The sequence below is a fragment of the Somniosus microcephalus genome, chromosome 3, assembly GCF_052327205.1.
Source record: "Somniosus microcephalus isolate GS21.2 chromosome 3, FLI_Smic_1.0, whole genome shotgun sequence".
Lineage (NCBI taxonomy): Eukaryota > Metazoa > Chordata > Chondrichthyes > Squaliformes > Somniosidae > Somniosus > Somniosus microcephalus.
This window is the reverse complement of record NC_140989.1, coordinates 68,080,482-68,101,258: the sequence shown is the minus strand read 5'-3', so window position 1 is coordinate 68,101,258 and position 20,777 is coordinate 68,080,482. Positions and strand designations below refer to the sequence as shown.

The following is a 20,777-nucleotide window of genomic DNA, read 5'->3' as shown; positions in this document are numbered from 1 at the left end:
CCGAGGTTAAACAGGCTGGCCTGTAGTTGCTGGCTTTATCCTTACACTTTATTTTGAACAAGGGTGTAACATGTGCAATTCTCCAGTCCCCTGGCAGCATCCCTGTATCCAAGGAGGATTAGAAGATTATGGCCAGTACCTCTGCAATTTCCACCTTTACTTCACTCAGCATTCTAGGATGCATCCCATCTGGTCCTGGTGACTTATCTACTTTAAGTACAGCCAGCCTTTCTAGTACCTCCTCATCATCAATTTTTATCCCGTCCAGTATCTCAACACCTCCTCTTTCACGATGACTTTGACAGCATCTTCTTCCTTGGTAAAGACAGATGCAAAGTACTCATTTAGTACCTCAGCCATGCCCTCTGCCTCCATGCGTAGGTCTCCATGTTGGTCCCTAATCGGCCCCACCCCTCCTCTTACGACCCGTTTACTATTTATATGCCTATAGAAGGTTTTTGGATTCCCTTTTATGTTAGCTGTCAATCTATTCTCAGTCTCTCTTTGCCCCTCTTATTTCCTTTTTCACTTTCCCTCTGAACTTTCTATATTCAACCTGGTTCTCACTTGTATTCCCAGCCTGACATCTGTCATACGCCCCCTTTTTCTGCTTCATCTTACTCTCCATCTCTTTCGTCATCCAGAGTGCTCTGGCTTTGGTTGCCCTACCTATCCCCCTCGTGGAAATGTGCCTCGACTGTACCTGAACCATCTCCTCTTTAAAGGCAGCCCATTGTTCGATTACAGTTTTGCCTGCCAATCTTTGATTCCAATTTATCCAGGCCAAATCCATTCTCAACCCACTGATATTGGCTTTCCTCCAGTTAAGTATTTTTACTCTAAATTGTTCCCTGTCCTTTTCCATAGCTAGTCAAAACCTTGTGATACTGTGATCACTGTTCCTTAAATGTTCCCCTACTGACACTTGCTCTACTTGACCCACCTCATTCCCCAGAACCAGATCCATCAATGCCTCCTTACTCGTTGGGCCAGAAACATTCTGATCAAGAAAGTTCTCCTGAACACACTTCAGAAATTCTTCCCCCTCTCTGCCCTTTACATTACTATCCCAGTCTATATTAGGATAGTTGAAGTCCCTAATTATCACTGCTCTGTAATTCTTGCACCTCTATAATTTCCCTGCAAATTTGCTCCTCTATATCCTTGCCACTAGTTGGCGGCCTATAGAATACACCTAGTAGTGTAATGGCACCTCTATTGTTTCTCAACTCTAACCAAATAGATTCTGTCCTTGACCCCTCCAGGACATCATCTCTCTCCAGCACTAATATTCTCCTTAATCAATACTGCCACCCCACCTCCTTTCTTTCCTGAACACCTTATACAGTATCCAGGAATATTTAGTACCCAATCCTGCCCTTTTTTGAGTCAGGTCTCAGTTATCACCACATCATATTCCCATGTGGCTATTTGCGCCTGCAGCTCACCAACCTTATTTACCACACTTCATGCATTCACACACATGCACTGTAAACCTCTCTTAGACCTTCTTGTATTCTCTCAGTTTGACTCCACCTAATACCACACTATTTCTTACTCGTATTATCTGTTTCTCCTTTCTAATCTATATCCTGGTGCCCATCCCCCTGCCAAATTAGTTTAAACCCCCCCCAGTGAGGACATTGGTCCTGGCTCTGTTGAGGTGCAACCTGCCCGGCCTGTACAGGTCCCATCTCACCCAGAACCGGTCCCAATGTCCCAGGAATCTAAAGCTCTCCCTCCTGCACCATCTCCCAGCCATGCATTCATCTGCACTATCCTCCTATTTCTATACTCACTAGCTCGTGGCACCAGAAGTAATCCAGAGATTACTACCTTTGAGGTCCTGCTTTTTAATCTCTTTCCTAGCTCCCTAAAATCTGCCTGCAGGACCTCATCCCTCTTTCTACCTATGTTGTTGATACAGGTATGGACCACGACCTCTGGCTGTTCACCCTCCCCCCTCAGAATGTTCTGCAGCCGCTCAGTAACATCCTTGACCCTGGCACCAGGGAGGCAACATACCATCCTGGAATCACATCTGCGGCCGCAGAAATGCCCGCCTGTTCCCCTAACTATCGAATCTCCTATCACTATTGCTTTCCCAATCTTCCTCCTCCTACCCCTGTATAGCTGAGCCACCCATGGTAGCATAGACTTGGCTCTGGCTGCACTCCCCAGAGAAATCATCGCCCTTGGAGAGCAAGATGCACTCAGGGGACTCCTGCCTGATCCTCCATGTCTGTCTGATCGTCTCATTCCCTTTCTGCCTGCACACTCTTAAGCTGCGGGGTGACCACCTCCTGAAGCTTGCTATAAAGGAGTATTTCTCAGCAACATGGCACGGTTTCAGGCTTCCAATGGAATTTAGCACCCTGAATTTCAGTGCAATTGTACAAATGTTTTCATTTTATTTATGAATCTTACTGCTTTCATAACCTCCTGAGTTGAACAATGTTCACTCCAGTTTGAAAAGGGGAGGGTGGGTATGTTGTTCTTGAAGGGTGCTAAAATCTGACCTGAAAGAGTGGCTGCTAATTTTTTCCTCTCCATGTGAATGAGGCAACAAACCTTGTGGTTCTAACACTTTAAAAGAATCCCGTCCTGTTACCTTAGAAACTTTCTCTGCTTTAAGTTTGCGTACAACTTCTCCTTGTTCTGCCACCTTGCTGTGTATTGCTTTCTCATCAAATCCCGGTGCTTCTGTAGAGATCATCATGGCTGCAGTTGCTGGCACTGTCGCAGCACCAGGTGGCTTTCCTGGTTTGTACTCTTCACCAGTCTTCTGTTTATACTCCACTTTTAAGGCTAGAAGTGCTTTTACTGCTTCATCGATCTTATCCTGCATCAGAAAGGAACACAATTAAACAAACGGAAAGTAAGAAAATTAAACAGAAACAGAAATAAAAAGCAAGACAAACAAAAGCAGATATAGATAGCAATGCAAAGATATACTGGTGCTGGAACTGCATGAACACGCATCTCTTTTGCATTTCATTAGTTACAAGGATTCTTGAAGTAGAATAAAGTTCTTAGAAAAGAAAAAAAAATTCTATTTATAAATTACACAAGAGGAGGCCTCCTTAAACACATATGAATCACAAAAGGTCACAGGAAAATTTAAAAAAGAGCTTCATCAATGATCCTCCCTCAGTCATAAGGTCAGCAGTGGGGCTGTTCACTGATGATGCCAGGGTCCTGCTCCATTCACAACTCTCTGATAGTGAAGCAGCACATATCAGCCTATAGCAGAACCTGCATAACATCAAGGCTTAGGCTGACAAGTAGCATAACATCTGTGCTAAATAAGTGCCAGGAAATAACCACCTCGAACAAGAGAAAACACAGTCATCTCCCCTTGACCTTCAACAGCACCACCATTGCCTAGTTCCTCTATCAACATCTTGAAGTCACCAATGTCCAGAAGCTTAATTGGACCACAGACAGATCAACACAGCGACGAGAAGAGTAGAGCAGAGGCTGGGCACGCTGCGGCTCACCTCCTGACCTCCTATCTACAAGTCTTAAAGTTACGACTGGGATGGAATACTCACCACTCGCCTGGATGAGTGCAGCTGCAACAACACTCAAGACGCTCAACGCCATCCAGGACAAAGCAGTTCATTTGATCAGGCTTAATATGCACCCCCTCAAGCCAGCGCACTGTGGCTGCCTGATGTACTGCCGCAACTCACCAAGGTTACTTGAACAGCACCTCCCTCCCCTGTGACCTCCACCGAGAAGGACAAGAACAGCAATATCATACAAACATCACCGCCTCCAACTTCCCCTTTAAGTCACATGATGCTGACTTGGACGTATATCATTTCCTTCAATGTTGCGGAGTCAACATTCTGTAATTCTCGACCGAACACCATTGTAGGAGCACCGTCAACACAAGGACTGCAGCAGCTTAAGGAGAAGGCCCATTAACAGCTGCTCAGGGAAACTAGAGATGGGCAATAAATGCATCACCCAAATACAGAGAACAAATAAAAAATTATGCATAAGTAGTTTATTAGCATTTTCTTCTAATGAAAATCCTCTTCCCTCACTGCGTAAAACATAACATAATCACAATCACCTCTATATGATTTTAACTTTACTATTCAGCTAGAACAGCAATAACCACGTGCACATTTGAAATTAGAAGACTTGGAACAGCAATCTCACGATTACATTCAACCAGTGTTACCAGCCAGGAACAGATTTACTTATTGCATGCCAGTGATAAAAAATGATTTTATTTGTTGTAAGGATTTGGGTGATGCTGCCAAAGGCACATTAAGGAATATATAGTCAAGATTTCAGTACTTAGAAGCACAAGATTCTTAAACAAGAATCTAAAAGTTCAGAGTTCTATTTTAAAACTATATAACCCTAGCATACAGTCCTCAAATAGTTTTAAAGACAGGTTTCACATAGAATAATTTCAATTATATCAGAAAACCATTAGACTAGCAAACAGCAGCATTTTAATAGTAGGTAACTTATTAATTCTACACAATGCATTTATCATTACAACATTACGCATACCTTAGGAGCTTTTTCTGTTTTGAGTTTTCGGACCAACTCTCCTTGTTCAGAAACCTTGTCATACAAAGCTTTGTTGTCCAAACTACTTGAAGTTAATGGAACAGAGGCAGCACTTGAAGCTGATGATGGTACATTACTAGGCTTATATTCCTGGCCAGTCTTTTGCTTGTACTCAGCTTTCAATGCTTGAGGCAACTTTACCGCTTCATCTACTTTGTCCTGTAGATGAAGACATCAACATTTTTAAACACACAGACTAAATGATAATCTAATCTCATCAGTGTGAATAAATACAAACTCTATTTGTTTAGCACAATTAGCGCAAATGGCCTCATTTGTCATACAGGCTCGAGATAGCATTGAACAGTAATAGCGCACAGCCATTGAATAAGATGTAGTTTTGAGTTCTCACTCCACTGAGCTCCTAATCTTATCCACAATGTGGATCTAGACCTGTCGTGCAACCAAGAATCTTCATACAGGAAACTTTGTGCTATCCGGCACCCACGGGACCGAGCTGCTGCCGTTGCCTAAAAAGTGCCGTACTCCAGAGTTAATGTTGAGAGATACGGAGATTCTTATCTCCGTATTTGACAACAAACACTGTTGCTTAGCAACAGCTTCTAAACACTCGGGTGTGGCCCTAAAGCTCTAGCTGAAGCTGTTGCTATAGCTACAGACCTTGCACAGCTTGACTGTTCAAACAAAGCAAAAAAAACAAACAAAATGAATAAAAAACGGCTGCTGATTTTTGCCGGTGGCTCCAGATTGCCAGATAGCTCACCTCCAGATAGCACAAAGTTTCCTGTATTAGGCAATGAAAGAAAAATCATAAGAGTGTCTCCAGTGTACACCTGTGCACTTCTGGCAGTTGCCTGGCTCCAGGAAGTATGCGCCCTTTGACATACGAACATACGAATTAGGAGCAGGAGGCGGCCACTCGGCCTCTCGAGCCTGCTCCGCCATTCAATAAGATCATGGCTGATCTGATTACTCCACATTCTCGCCTACCCCCAATAACCTTTCACCCCCTTGCTTATCAAGAATCTATCTACCACTGCCTTAAAAATATTCAAAGACTCTGCTTCTACTGCCCTCTGAGGAAGAGAGTTCCAAAGACTCACGACCTTAGAAAAAATTTCTCCTCATCGGTCTTAAATGGGCGACCCCTTATTTTTAAATAGTGACCCCTAGTTCTAGATTCTCCCACAAGAGGAAACATCCTCTCCACATCCACCCTGTCAAGACTCCTCAGGATCTTATATGGTTCAATCAAGTCACCTCTTACTCTTCTGAACTCCAGCAGATACAGTATGGGTACGGTGAAAGGGTGGAAACAGAAGGGGGAAAAAGGTGCACGCCATCACTGGAGAGCAACATATCATACAAAACAATTAGTTGACATTTGGAAAAAATGAATGAAGTACAACCGATGAAAAAGGGATCAGAGATTCCCGTTCTGGGGTTGTTTGTGAAATCTTTATATATCTGCCTTGGCTTGTTGTACAATAGTACAGAGTTCCCAGGCAAAAGTTTAATAATTCCAACATTTCAACATGCATTATATCAGAATGTTTCACCAGTCAGACAAATTGGAAGATATGTGCAGAATAAGTTAAATGGAATTATAATTCGAATTAGGATATTACTACACTACCATATATAGTACAATATACCCATGTCATCACACACGCCAAATAAAATGACACCCTGGTGAATCCATGTTTGCATTAACTGAAAGTTATTACACCATCATGGCACTGGATTGCCACAAAAAGTTTTAACAATTCAATTTCTAAATGCAATACCAGTGAATGTTTCACCATAGGCACAAATTTAAGGGCAAGCGGAGAGTTGGTTTCACCTGCTAGCTCTACATATACCCTTAACTGACACACTGGGGAAACCCGATAAATTAAAATCGACAATTCACTCAATCCCACGTCTCTTATGTCAGTGAAAGGGGAATTTTACACAAAATATCTGTTCTGAGTAACAGAAGAGACATAATAAATAGTATTATTTCAGAAGCTTTAGAATTTTTTTTTTTTTTTAAATACCTTGGGGGCTTTATCTGCTTTGAGCTTTCGAACTACCTCTCCTTGTTGAAACACCTCGTCATACAGAACTTTGCTAATAGTCGAGTCTGAGGTCTCGGGTGCAGAGACAGGGCTAGCACTAGATGCTGGTGGCTTTCCAGGCTTGGATTCAATACCACTCTTCTGCTTATATTCTGCCTTCAAGGTTAACAGTCCTTTTACCGCTGCATCCATCTCTTCTTTGGATGCTTTCTTTGCCTTCAGTTCGCGTACAACCTCACCTTGTTGAGTTACTTTGTTGTAAAGTGCAATAAGGTCCATAGTGTCACAGGTTGAGGCAGGGGAAACAGCAAGAGGTGATACAGTTGTAGCTACGGAGTCAGTTTTAATCTAAAAATAAAAATGATTTTTTACAAAATAAGTCAAACTATTACCTTGAATTTAGTTACTTTGTTACATTTTGTTAAGCTATGCATTGTAAATAATCATGTTAAAAGGAAGCAGAAAACTTAGAATTTTTATATGTGCTCATTTGTTTTTGATTGTTAATCATGGGAGGGTTACGACAATGTGTTAATTACGAAAAAGGTCAAACCGCTTTCTTATACAGCAAACTTTCTGGTATCCGGCACGGACGGGACCGACCTGGTGCCGGTCCATCAACAATGCCGGATAACCGAACGCTATAGCAAAAGATACAGAGCTCAGAGCTCTGTATAAAGCAACAAACCCTGTTGCTTAGCAACAGCTTCAAAACAATCGGCACAAGTTGCAAGCGTCTCTGTAGCTTAGCAACAGCTTCAGCTACACGCTTGCACAGCCACAAATGGAGTAAAAAAAGTAACTAAAAATAAAAAAAGTTATCTGAACCAACTCCTGAATTTTGCCGGTGGATAGAGCGTTCCGGTTATTTAGTGGCCGGTTAATCGAAAGTTTCCTGTAGTTTGCAATCCAGTCATGTAAATTAGCAGCAGAAAACACAATGTATCTTTTTACTCTGATGCCCCACCCACGTAGGAGACAGGCTAACACAAAAGAAAATGGAACACAAACCTTTAATGGATCCAGAACTGAGATACATGAAACAGGGACCGGATATGCCGATCCCTACGGGTGGGTACATGCTGTGTACACACCCGTAGGGACATCGGAAATGCCGGTTTCAGGCATGTTTCTGTGATTCTGTGATGTGAAGCACATAAGATTTGAAAAAAATTATAAATGAGTGAATTTTAAAAAAAATTATTTAAAAATACTTTAAAAAGTTAAGTTTATTTTTAGCCCTGTAAAAAACTAATTTTTTCTCCAAAAAAATTAAATTTGTTTAAAATATTTAATTTATTGTAATTTCAACTAATTTAAAAAATCTGATTTAAAAAAAAGTTATTTGATGTTTTAAAGTGTTTTTGGGGCGATCTCCATTCATATATTTGACAGGTCTTTCTGTAAAATGTATGAAGGGAGATTCCCTTCCCCTATTGGCTCCCCATGGCCCATGTGATCCCAGGGATGCTTGCGAACCGCATGCGCCTCTGGGATACGTGGGCCCTGCGCATTTCAAACTGGACAGGCCCAGGAGCGGAAGTGTCCGGACCTCGGGAGCCCTCAGGTAAGTAAGCCTCCGGTCAGAAAATACGGCCCAAGATCTAACAGATTTACACAGAAACGAAGGATGAAGACCTCACTTTATGGAATCAATTTCTGTCCCCCCTTTGCCCCCCCCGCCACTGCCGACAGTAGAAAAAAAAAGACTCGACAAGGGTCATTAAATGACTGGAATTTTTTTTAAGACAAGCTTCGATATAGAGCCTATCTAATTGGAGAGCTATTTTTGTTTTTTTCTCAATCAGAATCTGAAAGACACAGAAAAAGGTAATTTTCCCCCATAGAAATAAACTTAACTGTCTACAGATGCTCAGTCACATTTGAAAAGCCATTCTTACCACTTTTTTAACTGCATCAAGTTTACTCTTCTCCTTGGAACCAGAGGTTGGCATTTCCTTGGTATGACCATCAGGGATGTAGATCAGAATGCAAGGAGATTCTTTGCAACTGTATGGACTAAATCAAGACCAGGAAATCACGGAGCTGGCATCAACTAACGTTGGGTAGTGTTTCAGCTTTAGATTTTAAATAAAGCGCTACGATATATAACTACTTTAAATATGGAAATCATATAATGTAACATTTTATATTTGAATTGCTCCAGAGTTCCGAAATCAATGTAGCACTTTATACAAATGTCTAAACATTTGCCAATATCAATACAGCAGATTGCTATTTCAACAAATGATCATAGAAGATAGGAGCAGGAGTAGGCCATTCGGCCCCTTGAGCCTGCTCCGCCATTCAATGAGATCATGGCTGATCATCCAAACTCAGTACCCTGTCCCTGCCTTCTCCCCATATCCCTTGATCCCTTTAGCCTTAAGAAATATATCTAACTCCCTCTTGAATATATTTAATGAATTGGCCTCAACTGCCTTCTGTGGTAGAGAATTCCACAGGTTTACCACTCTCTGGGTGAAGAAATTCCTCCTCATCTCTGTCCTAAATGGCTTACCCCTTATCCTTAGACTGTGACCCTTGGTTCTGGACTCCCCCACCATCGGGAACATCTTTCCTGCATCTAATCTGTCTAGTCCCGTTAGAATTTTATAAGTTTCAATGGGATCCCCTCTTATTCTTCTAAACTCCAGCGAGTATAAGCCCAATTGAGCCAATCTCTCCTCATACGTCATTCCTGCCATCCCAGGTATCAGTCTGGTGAATCTTCGCTGCACTCCCTCCATGGCAAGAACATCCTTCCTCAGATAATGCGACCAAAACTGCACACAATACTCAAGGTGTGGTCTCACCAAGGCCCTGTACAACTGCAGCAAGACATCCTTGTTCCTGTACTCAAACCCTCTCACTATGAAGGCCAACATACCATTTGCCTTCTTAACCGCCTGTTGCACCTGCATGCTTACCTTCAGCGACTGGTGCACAAGGGACACCCAGGTCTCGTTGCACTTTCCCTTCTCCCAATCTATTGCCATTCAGATGATAATCTGCCTTCCTGTTTTTGCCACCAAAGTGGATAACCTCGCATTTATCCACATTATACTGCATCTGCCCAATCACCCAACCTGTCCAAATCATACTGGAGTTCCTCGGCATCCTCCTCACAGCACACACGCCCACCCAGCTTTGTGTCATCTGCAAACTTGAGGTATTACATCTAGTTCCCTCGTCTAGATCATTAATATATATTGTGAATAGCTGGGGTCCTAGCACCGATCCCTGCGGTACCCCACTAGTCACTGCCTGCCACTCGGAAAAAGTGCCGTTTATTCCAACTCTTTGCTTCCTGTCTGCCAACCAGTTCTCTATCCAAGTCAGTACCTTACCCCAATTCCATGGCCTAGAAATTTGGTTGGCTTTGCGCCCAGTTTTCGCCCAAAGAGGGCTTTTGCGCCAATAGAGGAGTTCGCGCTGATAGTCAGCGCTGCGGTAATGGCGGCGGTAGCCGGTAGCGCTGCGCCGGCACCGATGACGTCATCGGTGTGCGCAGTGCCCCGGTTCCGGCCCGGATCCCATATTCAGTTGCCGCCGCCTCCTCCGTGGCGGCCGCTACTTACATCCGGAGACCAGGGCCTTACTGCAGCCTTAGTGGGGCGCATAAAGGTGGAGGTGCGGCCGGCCGCTTTTTCGGGGACCGCCTGCCCGCACCTCCTTCCCCGGCCTCCTCCACCACCCCCCCCGCGGCATTGCCAGCTGCTTTCCGTGAGCCCGGCACTTCTCCGTGGTGCCGGGCTCATTTGCCGGCACAATCCAGCGGCGATCTCCCCGTTGCAGGCACCTCCACCTTAAGAGAAGGAGGCCTGCAGTACCGCAGCCTGCCGCACCGCATCGGGTGGCGCAGCGGCGCCTACAGCGCTGAAATTCAGTTTCAGCGCCCCAAGCGGGGGCGGGCACACCCTGGAATAGCGCCCGGTTCCGACTTGGGGCGCAAAAACCGAATATCTGACGGGCGCAACTGGCTCCGCGCTCAGCGCTAACTTTTGGGCGCAAACCAGCTGGCGGGCCCAAACTGAATTTCTAGGCCCATGTACCTTAACTTTACACGCTAATCTCTTATGCGGGACCTTATCGAAAGCCTTCTGAACCAAAGTATGTATTTAATTGGTCTGCCATTTCCTTGTTCCCCATGATAAATTCCCCTGATTCTGACTGCAAGGGACCTACGCTTGACTTCACCAATCTTTTTCTCTTCACATATCTATAAAAAGCTTTTACAGTCAGTTTTTATGTTCCCTGCAAGCTTACTCTCATACTCTATTTTCCCCCTCTTAATTAATCCATTTGTCCTCCTTTGCTGAATCCTAAACTGCTCCCAATCTTCAGGTTTACTGCTTTTTCTGGCCAATTTATATGTCCTCTCCTTGGATGTTATGCTATCCCTAATTTCCCTTGTTAGCCACGGTTGAGTCACCTTTTTTGTTTTATTTTTATGCCAAACAGGGATGAACAAATTCTGTAGTTCATCCATGCGATCTTTGAATGTTTGCCATTGCCTATCCACCGTCAACCCTTTGAGTAACATTCCCTAATCAATCCTACCCAACTCGCGCCTCATACCATCGTAGTTTCCTTTATTTAAATTCAGGACCCTAGTCTCTGAGTCAAATACTTCACTCTCCATCTTAATGAAGAATTCTATCATATTATGATCGCTCTGCCCCAAGGGGCCTCGCACAAGATTGCTAATTAATCCTTTCTCATTACATAATACCCAGTCTAAGATGGCCTGATCTCTAGTTGGTTCCTCGACATATTGGTCCAGGAAACCATCCTGTATACACTCCAGGAATTCCTCCTCCACAGTATTGTTACTAATTTGGTTAGCCATGTTGGTTAGCCATATTCTAGAGATCTTTGTCACTTTAGCATGAAAAATTAACGGTAGATTGAAAGCTTAAAGAGAGCACATGTAACCAGTAGCACAACTAATCCCTAACAGTTGATACAAGTTTGATTTTATTATTGTTGGGCAACATTTGATGTAAGCTTCTTACTGCAAGATCATTAAACCAGAATTAACAATAGTTATAGCTGAAACCTTTACTCTGACAGTTTTCCTTCAGTCAGATATTCTTCCCCTGCAAAAGGTAGATTATCAGAATTTCTCACCTAACTGGTTCATATGGCTGGTCACAGATAAAAAATCCTCTTCTTTGTAGTTGGATGATGTCTCCTTTTTTCAGATCTTTTAGACATGGATCACCGAGCATTAATTCTTCTTGCTGAAAAAGAAAGTATAGCCAATGTTAAACTATAATGTAAACCTCCAAGATTTGAAGCTACTCCAATAACCAAGTCAATCGAACAAAAAGCTGCATCACTTATTCTTGGCACAATTTTCACTTGGAGTAGGTTAAGTGATCGTATTTGTGCACAAAATATTTGCACATTACTCAAGTCCAAAATAAAGCTGCCCACCATTATGGGTTCTTGGTGCAGTAATCCCATTAGAGTAGACGAAAGTTACTTCTGCAAGAACTTCATACAATTGAAGCAGTTAATTGAAACTGCAGAACACTGATTGAACTTTATTTATCCAAAGTACAATTCAAAATGAAAGAAACTGAGTAAACAGCAATAACATTAATACACCGTCTACCACAAAGAAAGAAAGACTTGCACTTACATAGCATCTTTCACGACCACCGGATATCTCAAAGCGCTTTACAGCTAATGAAGTACTTTTTTTTAATAAAGTGTAGTCACTGTTGTAATGTGGGAAACGTGGCAGCCAATTTGTGCACAGCAAGCTCCCACAAACAGCAATGTAATAATGACCAGGTAATGTTTTGTTATGTTGATTGAGGGATAAATAATGGCCAGGACACCTGCTCTTCTTCGAAATCGTGCCATGGGATCTTTAATGTCCACCTAATAAACCGAGGCCCCGTCTGCTCTGACATCTCATCCGAAAGACGGCACCTCTGAGTAGCACTCCCTCAGCACGGCACTGGAGTGTCAGCCTAGCTTTATGTGCTCAAGTCCCTGGAGTGGGACTTGAACCCACAACCTTCTGACTCCGAGGCGAGTGTGCTACCAACTGAGCCACAGCTGACACTGGAGAATTTGAAATAGGAATTGCCTTCAACTGCATTAATGCTCAACGAGTTTCATCTGCTGCAGACAGTTTCATCATGGCTGTTCAGCCACACTTAAAATGTAGGGGGTAATGGAGAAGAAAAGAATTAGGGAATACATGCTCGGTTTTCAATTATGTACTAATGCGGCCAGTAAACAATTTTAAATGACTGACAAGATTTCTAACCAATGAGATCCTATAATCTTAAGAGTTTGTAAAGTCAGCAATTAATTTTACTTGCCCAATTTTAAGCACAGTGAATTGCTCACAAACTCTTTAAAAGGAAGCTACTATTAAAAGAGTTTTGAATATTCTGTTACAATTGCTCTGTAATTCCTAGCGTCTGACTAAGTTTAAAAAAATAATTTTTACTGAAATTTTGTCTCGCAACTATAAGTTAACTATAACTCGGTGTTCGCTACAAATAAGAATACCTTGCTGTTTCGGTTAACATGATCCTTGAAATTGTCATCCTTGCTGATGACAGGTTTGCTGATTAGATGTTCATAGACGACACATACTGCAGGAACCAATGGAGCTTGTGGAGTCTCAGTTAACCATGTAATCTTTGTTGTCTTCTTATAATCCTTGTTATCTAGATTTAATTTTGCCTCAAGTGATGCAATCTTTCCTCTGGAATCTCTACAAATAAAAATTAGTTTTATTAAATCTTACAAACCTTTTGGTGTCTTATAAAGAACAGAATGTCAGGTCCTACTGAACAAGGCAGGAAACTTCATACTCAGTTTTCTCACCTGTTAATTTTAGTGATGTTAATGTTACCCCAATTGATGAAAGTAACCATTTCTCCTTCAGTGAAAGTTTCTGCATCTGCTCCCTCAATTAGCACTTTGGGTCCGTACCACACAGGCTTCAGCCCTACGTCCAGATTCTGACAAAAACAAAGATGTGGGTGGGGAGGAAAGGAAAGAAGAAACACCAACACTCAGACCAGGGGGAATCAACAAAGGAGAGTTGCTGCATTATGTTTGCACTTATATTTTTGTTTGTAATTTTTATACATCTACGAAACCCGGTTTAATTTTGTATGCTCCTACTTGTACATGCAGTGCGGATTTTACAGATCAAACCTGCCAATACAAACTGATTTAAAACTATATACCTCCTGTCGTAGGTTTCAGTACAGGTAAAATGAAATAGTAGTGCAAATAGATGCATGTTCCAAGATTAATTGTATGCCTTGGATTTGCTCAACATATCCCGTGGCTACAGTATTTATGTATGGCATCTATAACAGCTTGTTTCACACCTCTATGGCTGGATTTTAAAATGACCTAATAGAAACACTGGCCTTTCACTTCTGAAACTTGGCTTCAAATCTAGCCAGACTATTGGGATGATAGTATCTCTGGCCTTCTGGTGTATGGGTTCTATTTAAAATGATCAAGATAAAATAAGTCTCAATACAGCTCCTGGTAACTTTAGCCCACAACAAATACCTGCACCTAATTTGGTATTAATTGACTCTCTCATTCAGAGGCCACAGGATGGCCGATATAGGAAATGGAAAAATGTGCTTAAAGATGACACTGGGTGTTCCATTCCTTAGCACAAACATCCCTCACCTAGCAAAAAAAAAAAATTTTTTTTTTTTTTTTTTTTAAATAAATTCATTGTCTTCAGCCATGTGTGCATAACAAACAGTGAGCCCACTGGAAGAACTGTATAAATGCACCACTGATCTGTCTAGAAAGGATGGAATATTTTTACATTAATCACTGATGCATGAGCAACAGTAACTTACTATGATATAAAATCAGTATTCCTTAAGAGGTTACAACAAATTTTCATGGTTCTCAATAGCACTGAAAACATTTAACTGTTATATTTATGGCACATTAAGGGCATTTAAAACATGATAGGAAACACCCTCATTCATAAGGTATACAGTTAATCTCAAGTACATATATTTATCACATCATAGCTCACGATAACATCAGCTACGTAGAATACTGGCCAATAAGATTGTAAGTAAAAGCTTTTTGTTCTATAACTATGGTCCATAATAAATGTTTGAACAATTTGGAAAAATATACCAACTAAGAATGGGTGCTTAAATGCATTTTTGAAGTGCCAGCTATTTCTAATTTCACCACTATAAAATTTCAGGCCACTCCTTTTTAAACATGACTGGCAAGTTTCCAATCCCACAGTTGAAATTGATGAAATTTAATTTCCTTAATCCATCTGAGAAAGATGGAAAAAAAGTATTTCCCATTTCAAAGCCTCTTTAAAACAATGTATTAAAATACAATAAAGTATTAATCCATCAGATTAAGAACTGTGGGGGGGAAAATTAAACACAAACCAGACTTTTATCTTGCACATCCTTTTTACTCAGTTTGATTCTCAACAGGTTAAAGTTAAAAGTGCACTGTACATAGTATTCTTTCCAACCTCCATTTTTAAACTTTATTACCTTGGGGTGCTTGGCCACATCTTTCATCTCTTCCTTGGCCCCTGGCACGCTCACAGGCACCACTTCATCCTGCAATAATGCTGTATACCGAGGTGCCACCGGATCAATAACCTGAAGTAAATAGGTATAGTTATTTTGTCAGTCAAATATAAAGGGATGTTCCATTTTCACCTGCATGCAATATCCAAAATAGGGGCATATGGAATTGTTTAGCTTGCTGCATTCAACTAACAATTGTGGTACAGTTAAATAGGAAATATTTGAAAACTGGAAGATATTTCCTGAAAAGAGGCCTGCTTATGCACTTAAAATGGTATTATTTTCTGGAAAGCTACATGCAGAGTTTATATGGATTATAACAGTCTAATTCAATGATAATTTTAAGTAAAGGCCAATTAAAATGTTATACATCTCAATTATTTGCAGTTAACTGCAACAACACAAACAATCCTTAATGTGAGCAAAAATATGTTTAAAAATTATAATAAAAGCCATTCCTTTTGAATTGATGACTGGAGAAAAAAATAATGTTACAAAGGTAGCAAGTGTGGCACTGAAGTACAAGCAAATGGGAAAGTTAGCGAGAAGTCAGCTCAAGAAGTTAAATTCAAATGGTTTAGATTAAGACCCCGGCCAAGCCAACCAAAGTCCGAGAATGGTCTTTCTGCACTCAATTAATTAAGTCATACGGTTTAGTTTGCTATCTGTGCTGTCAATTTTATAAAATTAGTTCAAGGAATCTAAATCCGCTGTGCTCCTTTTCTAGTTAGAAAATGACATGTCTAAGTTGTTTAGTACTGTACATTAGACATCATATGGTACCATTTTTGTGGTACAAAATTTACATGCTAGATTGCACTTTTTATAGTACACAATATTAAACTGAAACAGGAAACAAAGACAGACTGGTCTCTAAACAAAGTGGTTGTAAAAATTCAACTCCATCTGATTTTTCAGCACGAGACTTGAAATTATTAAAATATGAAAGTGCGCATATTTACAGAAGCACAGGAAGTTTGCCCCTCCCAGCAACCAATACACTTTCACCCAGATTTTCGATGGAGAAAAAAACCCAGTAAAAACTGGTTCTACCAGTAAAACAAGACTGAAATTTTTCTTTTAAAAAAGCAAAAAAAAAAATTGGTTGCTCCAAATGTAGAGAGCAATAATTACTGCCATATTTATTACTTATCTATGCAAATATTCTGAACTCAATATAGTTGTGTCACTGTCAAAATGTGCAGAAAACCATACCAGCTAAGCCACACAATCACAAAAGTAGTTCACAAGGTGGCCGGCTTTGCACACACCTTGAACCTTAAAGCATTGTTGCCATGCTATTCAAGCTGTGAGGTAAACCTAATAACTCTAGTTAAAGCAGAAAATTGTTAAGTAATACCTTGTTACAGTTAGCTTGCAGCTTGAAAGAAGCAGAAAATGCAATGCATAATTTGTGTTTAATTCACAATAAATTTGCACATTTTTTTGAGGGTACAGAATATTTTTAAAGTAAATGTTTCTTTTCATACTGTTATTGCAACCCCAAAGTAAACATTTTTCACCCAAAATTGGGTTTTTCATACTGTTTAAAGCAACAGAAAAAACATATTTGTCACCATGTAACCAGTCGCAAGAACATTCCATTTTCCTCAGACAGCTGTGATTTTATACACTCGGAATTCACACACTTGTGAACAAAGGGCACAGACTTCAAAAGAAAAAGTGCAATATAAAGCGGATGTTACTCAACAGACAAGAACATGGTGCAGAGATGTTCTGATTAGCTCATCTATTTACCTTTTTGTTAAAAGCCCAGATTTTGTCCCACTCCATGTTTACAACGGATCTGGAGCCGCCCTGCAACACAACATTTATACAAACGTTTAAACAGAGGACAAATAACAGCAATACCTTTACATCAAATATATTTTACACAACAAATTGTGAATTATATTACAGCACATGATTCAGAAGGCAATGAAAGGGTTTCAGAGGGCAGGGGGGAGTTGAGAAGAGGAAAGAGTTTATCCTGGTCATTGACACCAACACAAGTGAAAGATTTTTTTATTCGTTTATGGGAGGTGGGTGTCGCTGGCAAGGCCAGCATTTATTGCTCATCCCTAAATGCCCTCGAGAAGGTGGTGGTGAGCCGCCTTCTTGAACCGCTGCAGTCCGTGTGGTGAAGGTACTCCCACACTGCTGTTAGATAGGGAGTCCAGGATTTAGACCCAGCGACAATGAAGGATCAGCGATGGTGTGTGACTTGGAGGGGAACTTGGAGGTGGTGGTGTCCCCATGCACCTGCTGCCCTTGTCCTTTTAGGTGGAAGAGGTCGCAGTTTTGGGAGGTGCTGCCGAAGAACCCTTGGCGAGTTGCGGCAGTGCATCTTGTTGAATGTTTAATATGGTAGATGGGGTGCCAATCAAGCAGACTGCTTTGTCCTGGATGGTGTCGAGCTTCTTGAGTGTTGTTGGAGCTGCACTCATCCAGGCAAGTGGAGAGCATTCCATCACACTCCTTACTTGTGCCTTGTAGATGGTGGAAAGGCTTTGGGGAATCAGGAGGCGAGACACTCGCAACAGAATACCTAGCCTCTGACCTGCTCTTGTTGCCACAGTATTTATGTGGCTGGTCCAGTTAAGTTTCTGGTCAATGGTGACCCCCCCCCCCCCCAAAGATGTTGATGATGGGGGATTCGGCGATGGTAATGCCATTGAAAGTCAAGGGGCGGTGGTTAGATTCTCGCTTGTTGGAGATGGTCATTGCCTAGCACTTGTGTGGTGCGAATGTTACCTGCCACTTATTAGCCCAAGCCTGAATGACGTCCAAGTCTTGTTGCATGCAGGCATGGACTGCTTCATTATCTGAGGGGTTGTGAATGGCGCTGAACACTGCAGTCATCAGCAAACATCCCCACTTCTGACCTTATGATTCAGGGAAGGTCATTGATGAAGCAGCTGAAGATGGTTGGACCTGGACACTGCCCTGAGGAACTCCTGCAGCAATGTCCTGGGGCTGTGATGATTGATCTCCAACTCTCACAACCATCTTCCTTTGTGCTCGGTATGACTCCAGCCATTGGAGAGTTTCCCCGCCGTCCCCCCCCCCCCCTGATTCCCACTGACTTCAGTTTTACTAGGGCTCCTTGATGCCACACTCAGTCAAATGCTGCCTTGATGTCAAGGGCAGTCACTCTCACCTCTCCTCTGAAATTCAGCTCTTTTGTCCATGTTTGGGCCAAGGCTGTAATGAGGTCGGGAGTCGAGCGGTCTTGGCAGAACCCAAACTGGGCATCAGCGAGCAGGTTATTGGTGAGTAAGTGCCGCTTGATAGCACTGTCGACGACACCTTCCATCACTTTACTGGTGATTGAGAGTAGACTGATGGGGCAGTAATTGGCCGGATTGGATTTGTCCTGCTTTTTGTGGACAGGACATACCTGGGCAGTTTTCCACATTGTCGGATAGATGCCAGTGTTGTAGCTGTACTGGAACAGCTTGGCTAGAGGCACGGCTAGTTCTGGAGCACAAGTCTTCAGCACGATAGCCGGGATGTTGTCGGGGCCACATAGCCTTTGCTGTATCCAGTGCACTCAGCCGTTTCTTGATATCACATGAAGTGAATCGAATTGGCTGAAGACTGGCTTCTGTGATGGTGGGGACCTCAAGAGGAGGCCGATATGGATCATCCACTTGGCACTTCTGGCTGAAGATGGTTGCAAAAGCTTCAGCCTTGCCTTTTGCACTCACGTGCTGGGCTCCATACTATGGATCCATGTTGAAAAGCACCTAGCTCACATTCAACTCACTTGAGCAGCAATAAACTGTTTCAATCCCTCAACAGTCAGCCCTCTCCGCAGGACTCCACGCACTGTTGGAAAGCGAGGATCATCCCTAAACACAACATTGTGGACAAAACAAGTTAGTATTTCAAAGAACCCATTACGTTCAGAAAAAACGCTACACCTTTTCAAATAATTTAAAAAATAAAACAAAAAGGAGTGTAAAAGACAACATGCCAGTCTATAATAGAATCAGAGATTTATTTTGTTTAAATTGCAAATCTTTATACAAGCGAACTCAAAAAACAAAAGTCAAGTTTACAGTTTTAGTGCAACAGTACCATCCATCCACCAGTCCCTCGTTGACAAACCACGTAAGCTTCCTCTTTGATAGTACAGTGTTATTTAGGTTAAGGCGGCTGTACTCCCAAATATAAGGTTTTCGAATCTCCAGAGCATCAATGATCCAGTAATATTGCTCATCCCGGTCATGATACTCAGTTGTCCTTAGTGCATGTGTGACATCTTCAATGCTGTCCACTATTGGGCAGGCAAAGTCATATATTGGGTAAACTCTGCAAATGGGAAAAAAAACAGAAATCCAAACATGGCCTTTGGTCCATAGCATTATTTTACTATACCTCTCAATTTATTAATGAAATCATTCATAGAATCATAGAAATTTAACGCACAAAAGGAGGCCATTCGGCCCATCATGTCTGTGCATTACATAACCACGTCTTTCAGGAATTGCTATAAGATAGTTCAAACAAAGGTCTTTCAGATCATTTTATCCCATCCTTCCAGAATATGATCCCTATTATTTTATCACATCTAGCTGTTATTTTTAAGTGTCTTCATGACAACACATTCCAGTTGTTCAAGCTTTGCTTAAAGAAATACTTCCTGATGTCTGTCCTTCTGCCCAGTTCAAGCACTGTTTCAGGTTCATTAAATATTCATTTACCTCCAAGACATCTTTTGAGAATGATGAACTCTGGCTTATTAAAATGCCCCTCTGACACCAGTAACTAGTCGCTTTACTCTCCCTTACACTGCCTCTAGTGCCTGGATGCCCCGCTTAAATCACGCCAATCAGAACTTGATACAGTACTCTAGGTATAGCCTAACCAGGCAATAGTACAACCTCAGCAACATTCAGGCATCTGAATTTAACTGATTTGGCAATATAATTCTGCATCCTATTTAATTTTTTCCACTTCACACCATTAGGATATGGTATACCTCCTATTTTTACTTCCAGTATCTTGCATTTGTTCATACTGAACTTAATTCACCACTCATCTTCCCAGGTATAAGACCTATCAAATTATCTTTGTAAGTATCTTGGCATCCTCATCAAGGACAAAATTAACAGTCACTTGGACAAGTGTGGATTAATTAAGGAAAGCCAGCATGGATTTGTTAAAGGCAAATCGTGTTTAAGCAACTTGATCGAGTTTTTGAGGAGGTAACAGAGGGTTGATGAGGGCAATGCGGTTGACGTGGTGTACATGGTTTCCAAAAGGCGTTTGACAAAGTGCCACATAATAGGCTTGTCAGCAAAGTTGAAGCCTATGGAATAAAAGGGACAGTGACAGCATGGATATTGTGGTGTATGTGCCTTTAAGAGCCCCAGGTGTGCTGTAGTGCCGGTAATTGCCACTCGGGCTATATAAGCCTGTATATTGTGTATATCCGTTAGAACCGAACCCCCCCCCCCCCCCCAGACTCTGCTTAGTAAATACCTATGAACCAACTCCTGTCTTGTCTTTATCAACACACGGACACTACAGATATGAAATTGGCTAAGTGGCAGGTAACAGAGTAGTGGTG

At 41.8% G+C, this 20,777-nt stretch overlaps 1 protein-coding gene across 3 annotated transcripts in view; it reads right to left on the bottom strand.

Annotated features, from left to right (window-relative positions):
* eprs1 (glutamyl-prolyl-tRNA synthetase 1) overlaps nt 1-20,777 on the bottom strand; it is a 100,692-nt gene that overhangs the window by 41,668 nt on the left and 38,247 nt on the right. For 2 of the 3 annotated variants that reach the window (XM_085980999.1, XM_085981004.1), the window contains 12 exons: nt 19,283-19,516; nt 18,969-19,053; nt 16,958-17,017; nt 16,560-16,580; nt 15,161-15,271; nt 13,476-13,612; nt 13,155-13,362; nt 11,751-11,863; nt 8,519-8,636; nt 6,597-6,965; nt 4,537-4,755; nt 2,612-2,842 (listed from right to left, as the gene is read on the bottom strand). In XM_085980999.1, the coding sequence (XP_085837125.1) occupies nt 2,612-2,842; nt 4,537-4,755; nt 6,597-6,965; nt 8,519-8,636; nt 11,751-11,863; nt 13,155-13,362; nt 13,476-13,612; nt 15,161-15,271; nt 16,560-16,580; nt 16,958-17,017; nt 18,969-19,053; nt 19,283-19,516 (1,906 nt within the window). The remainder of the gene's footprint in view (nt 1-2,611; nt 2,843-4,536; nt 4,756-6,596; nt 6,966-8,518; nt 8,637-11,750; nt 11,864-13,154; nt 13,363-13,475; nt 13,613-15,160; nt 15,272-16,559; nt 16,581-16,957; nt 17,018-18,968; nt 19,054-19,282; nt 19,517-20,777) is intronic. The other variant, XM_085981002.1, reaches the window with a different exon arrangement.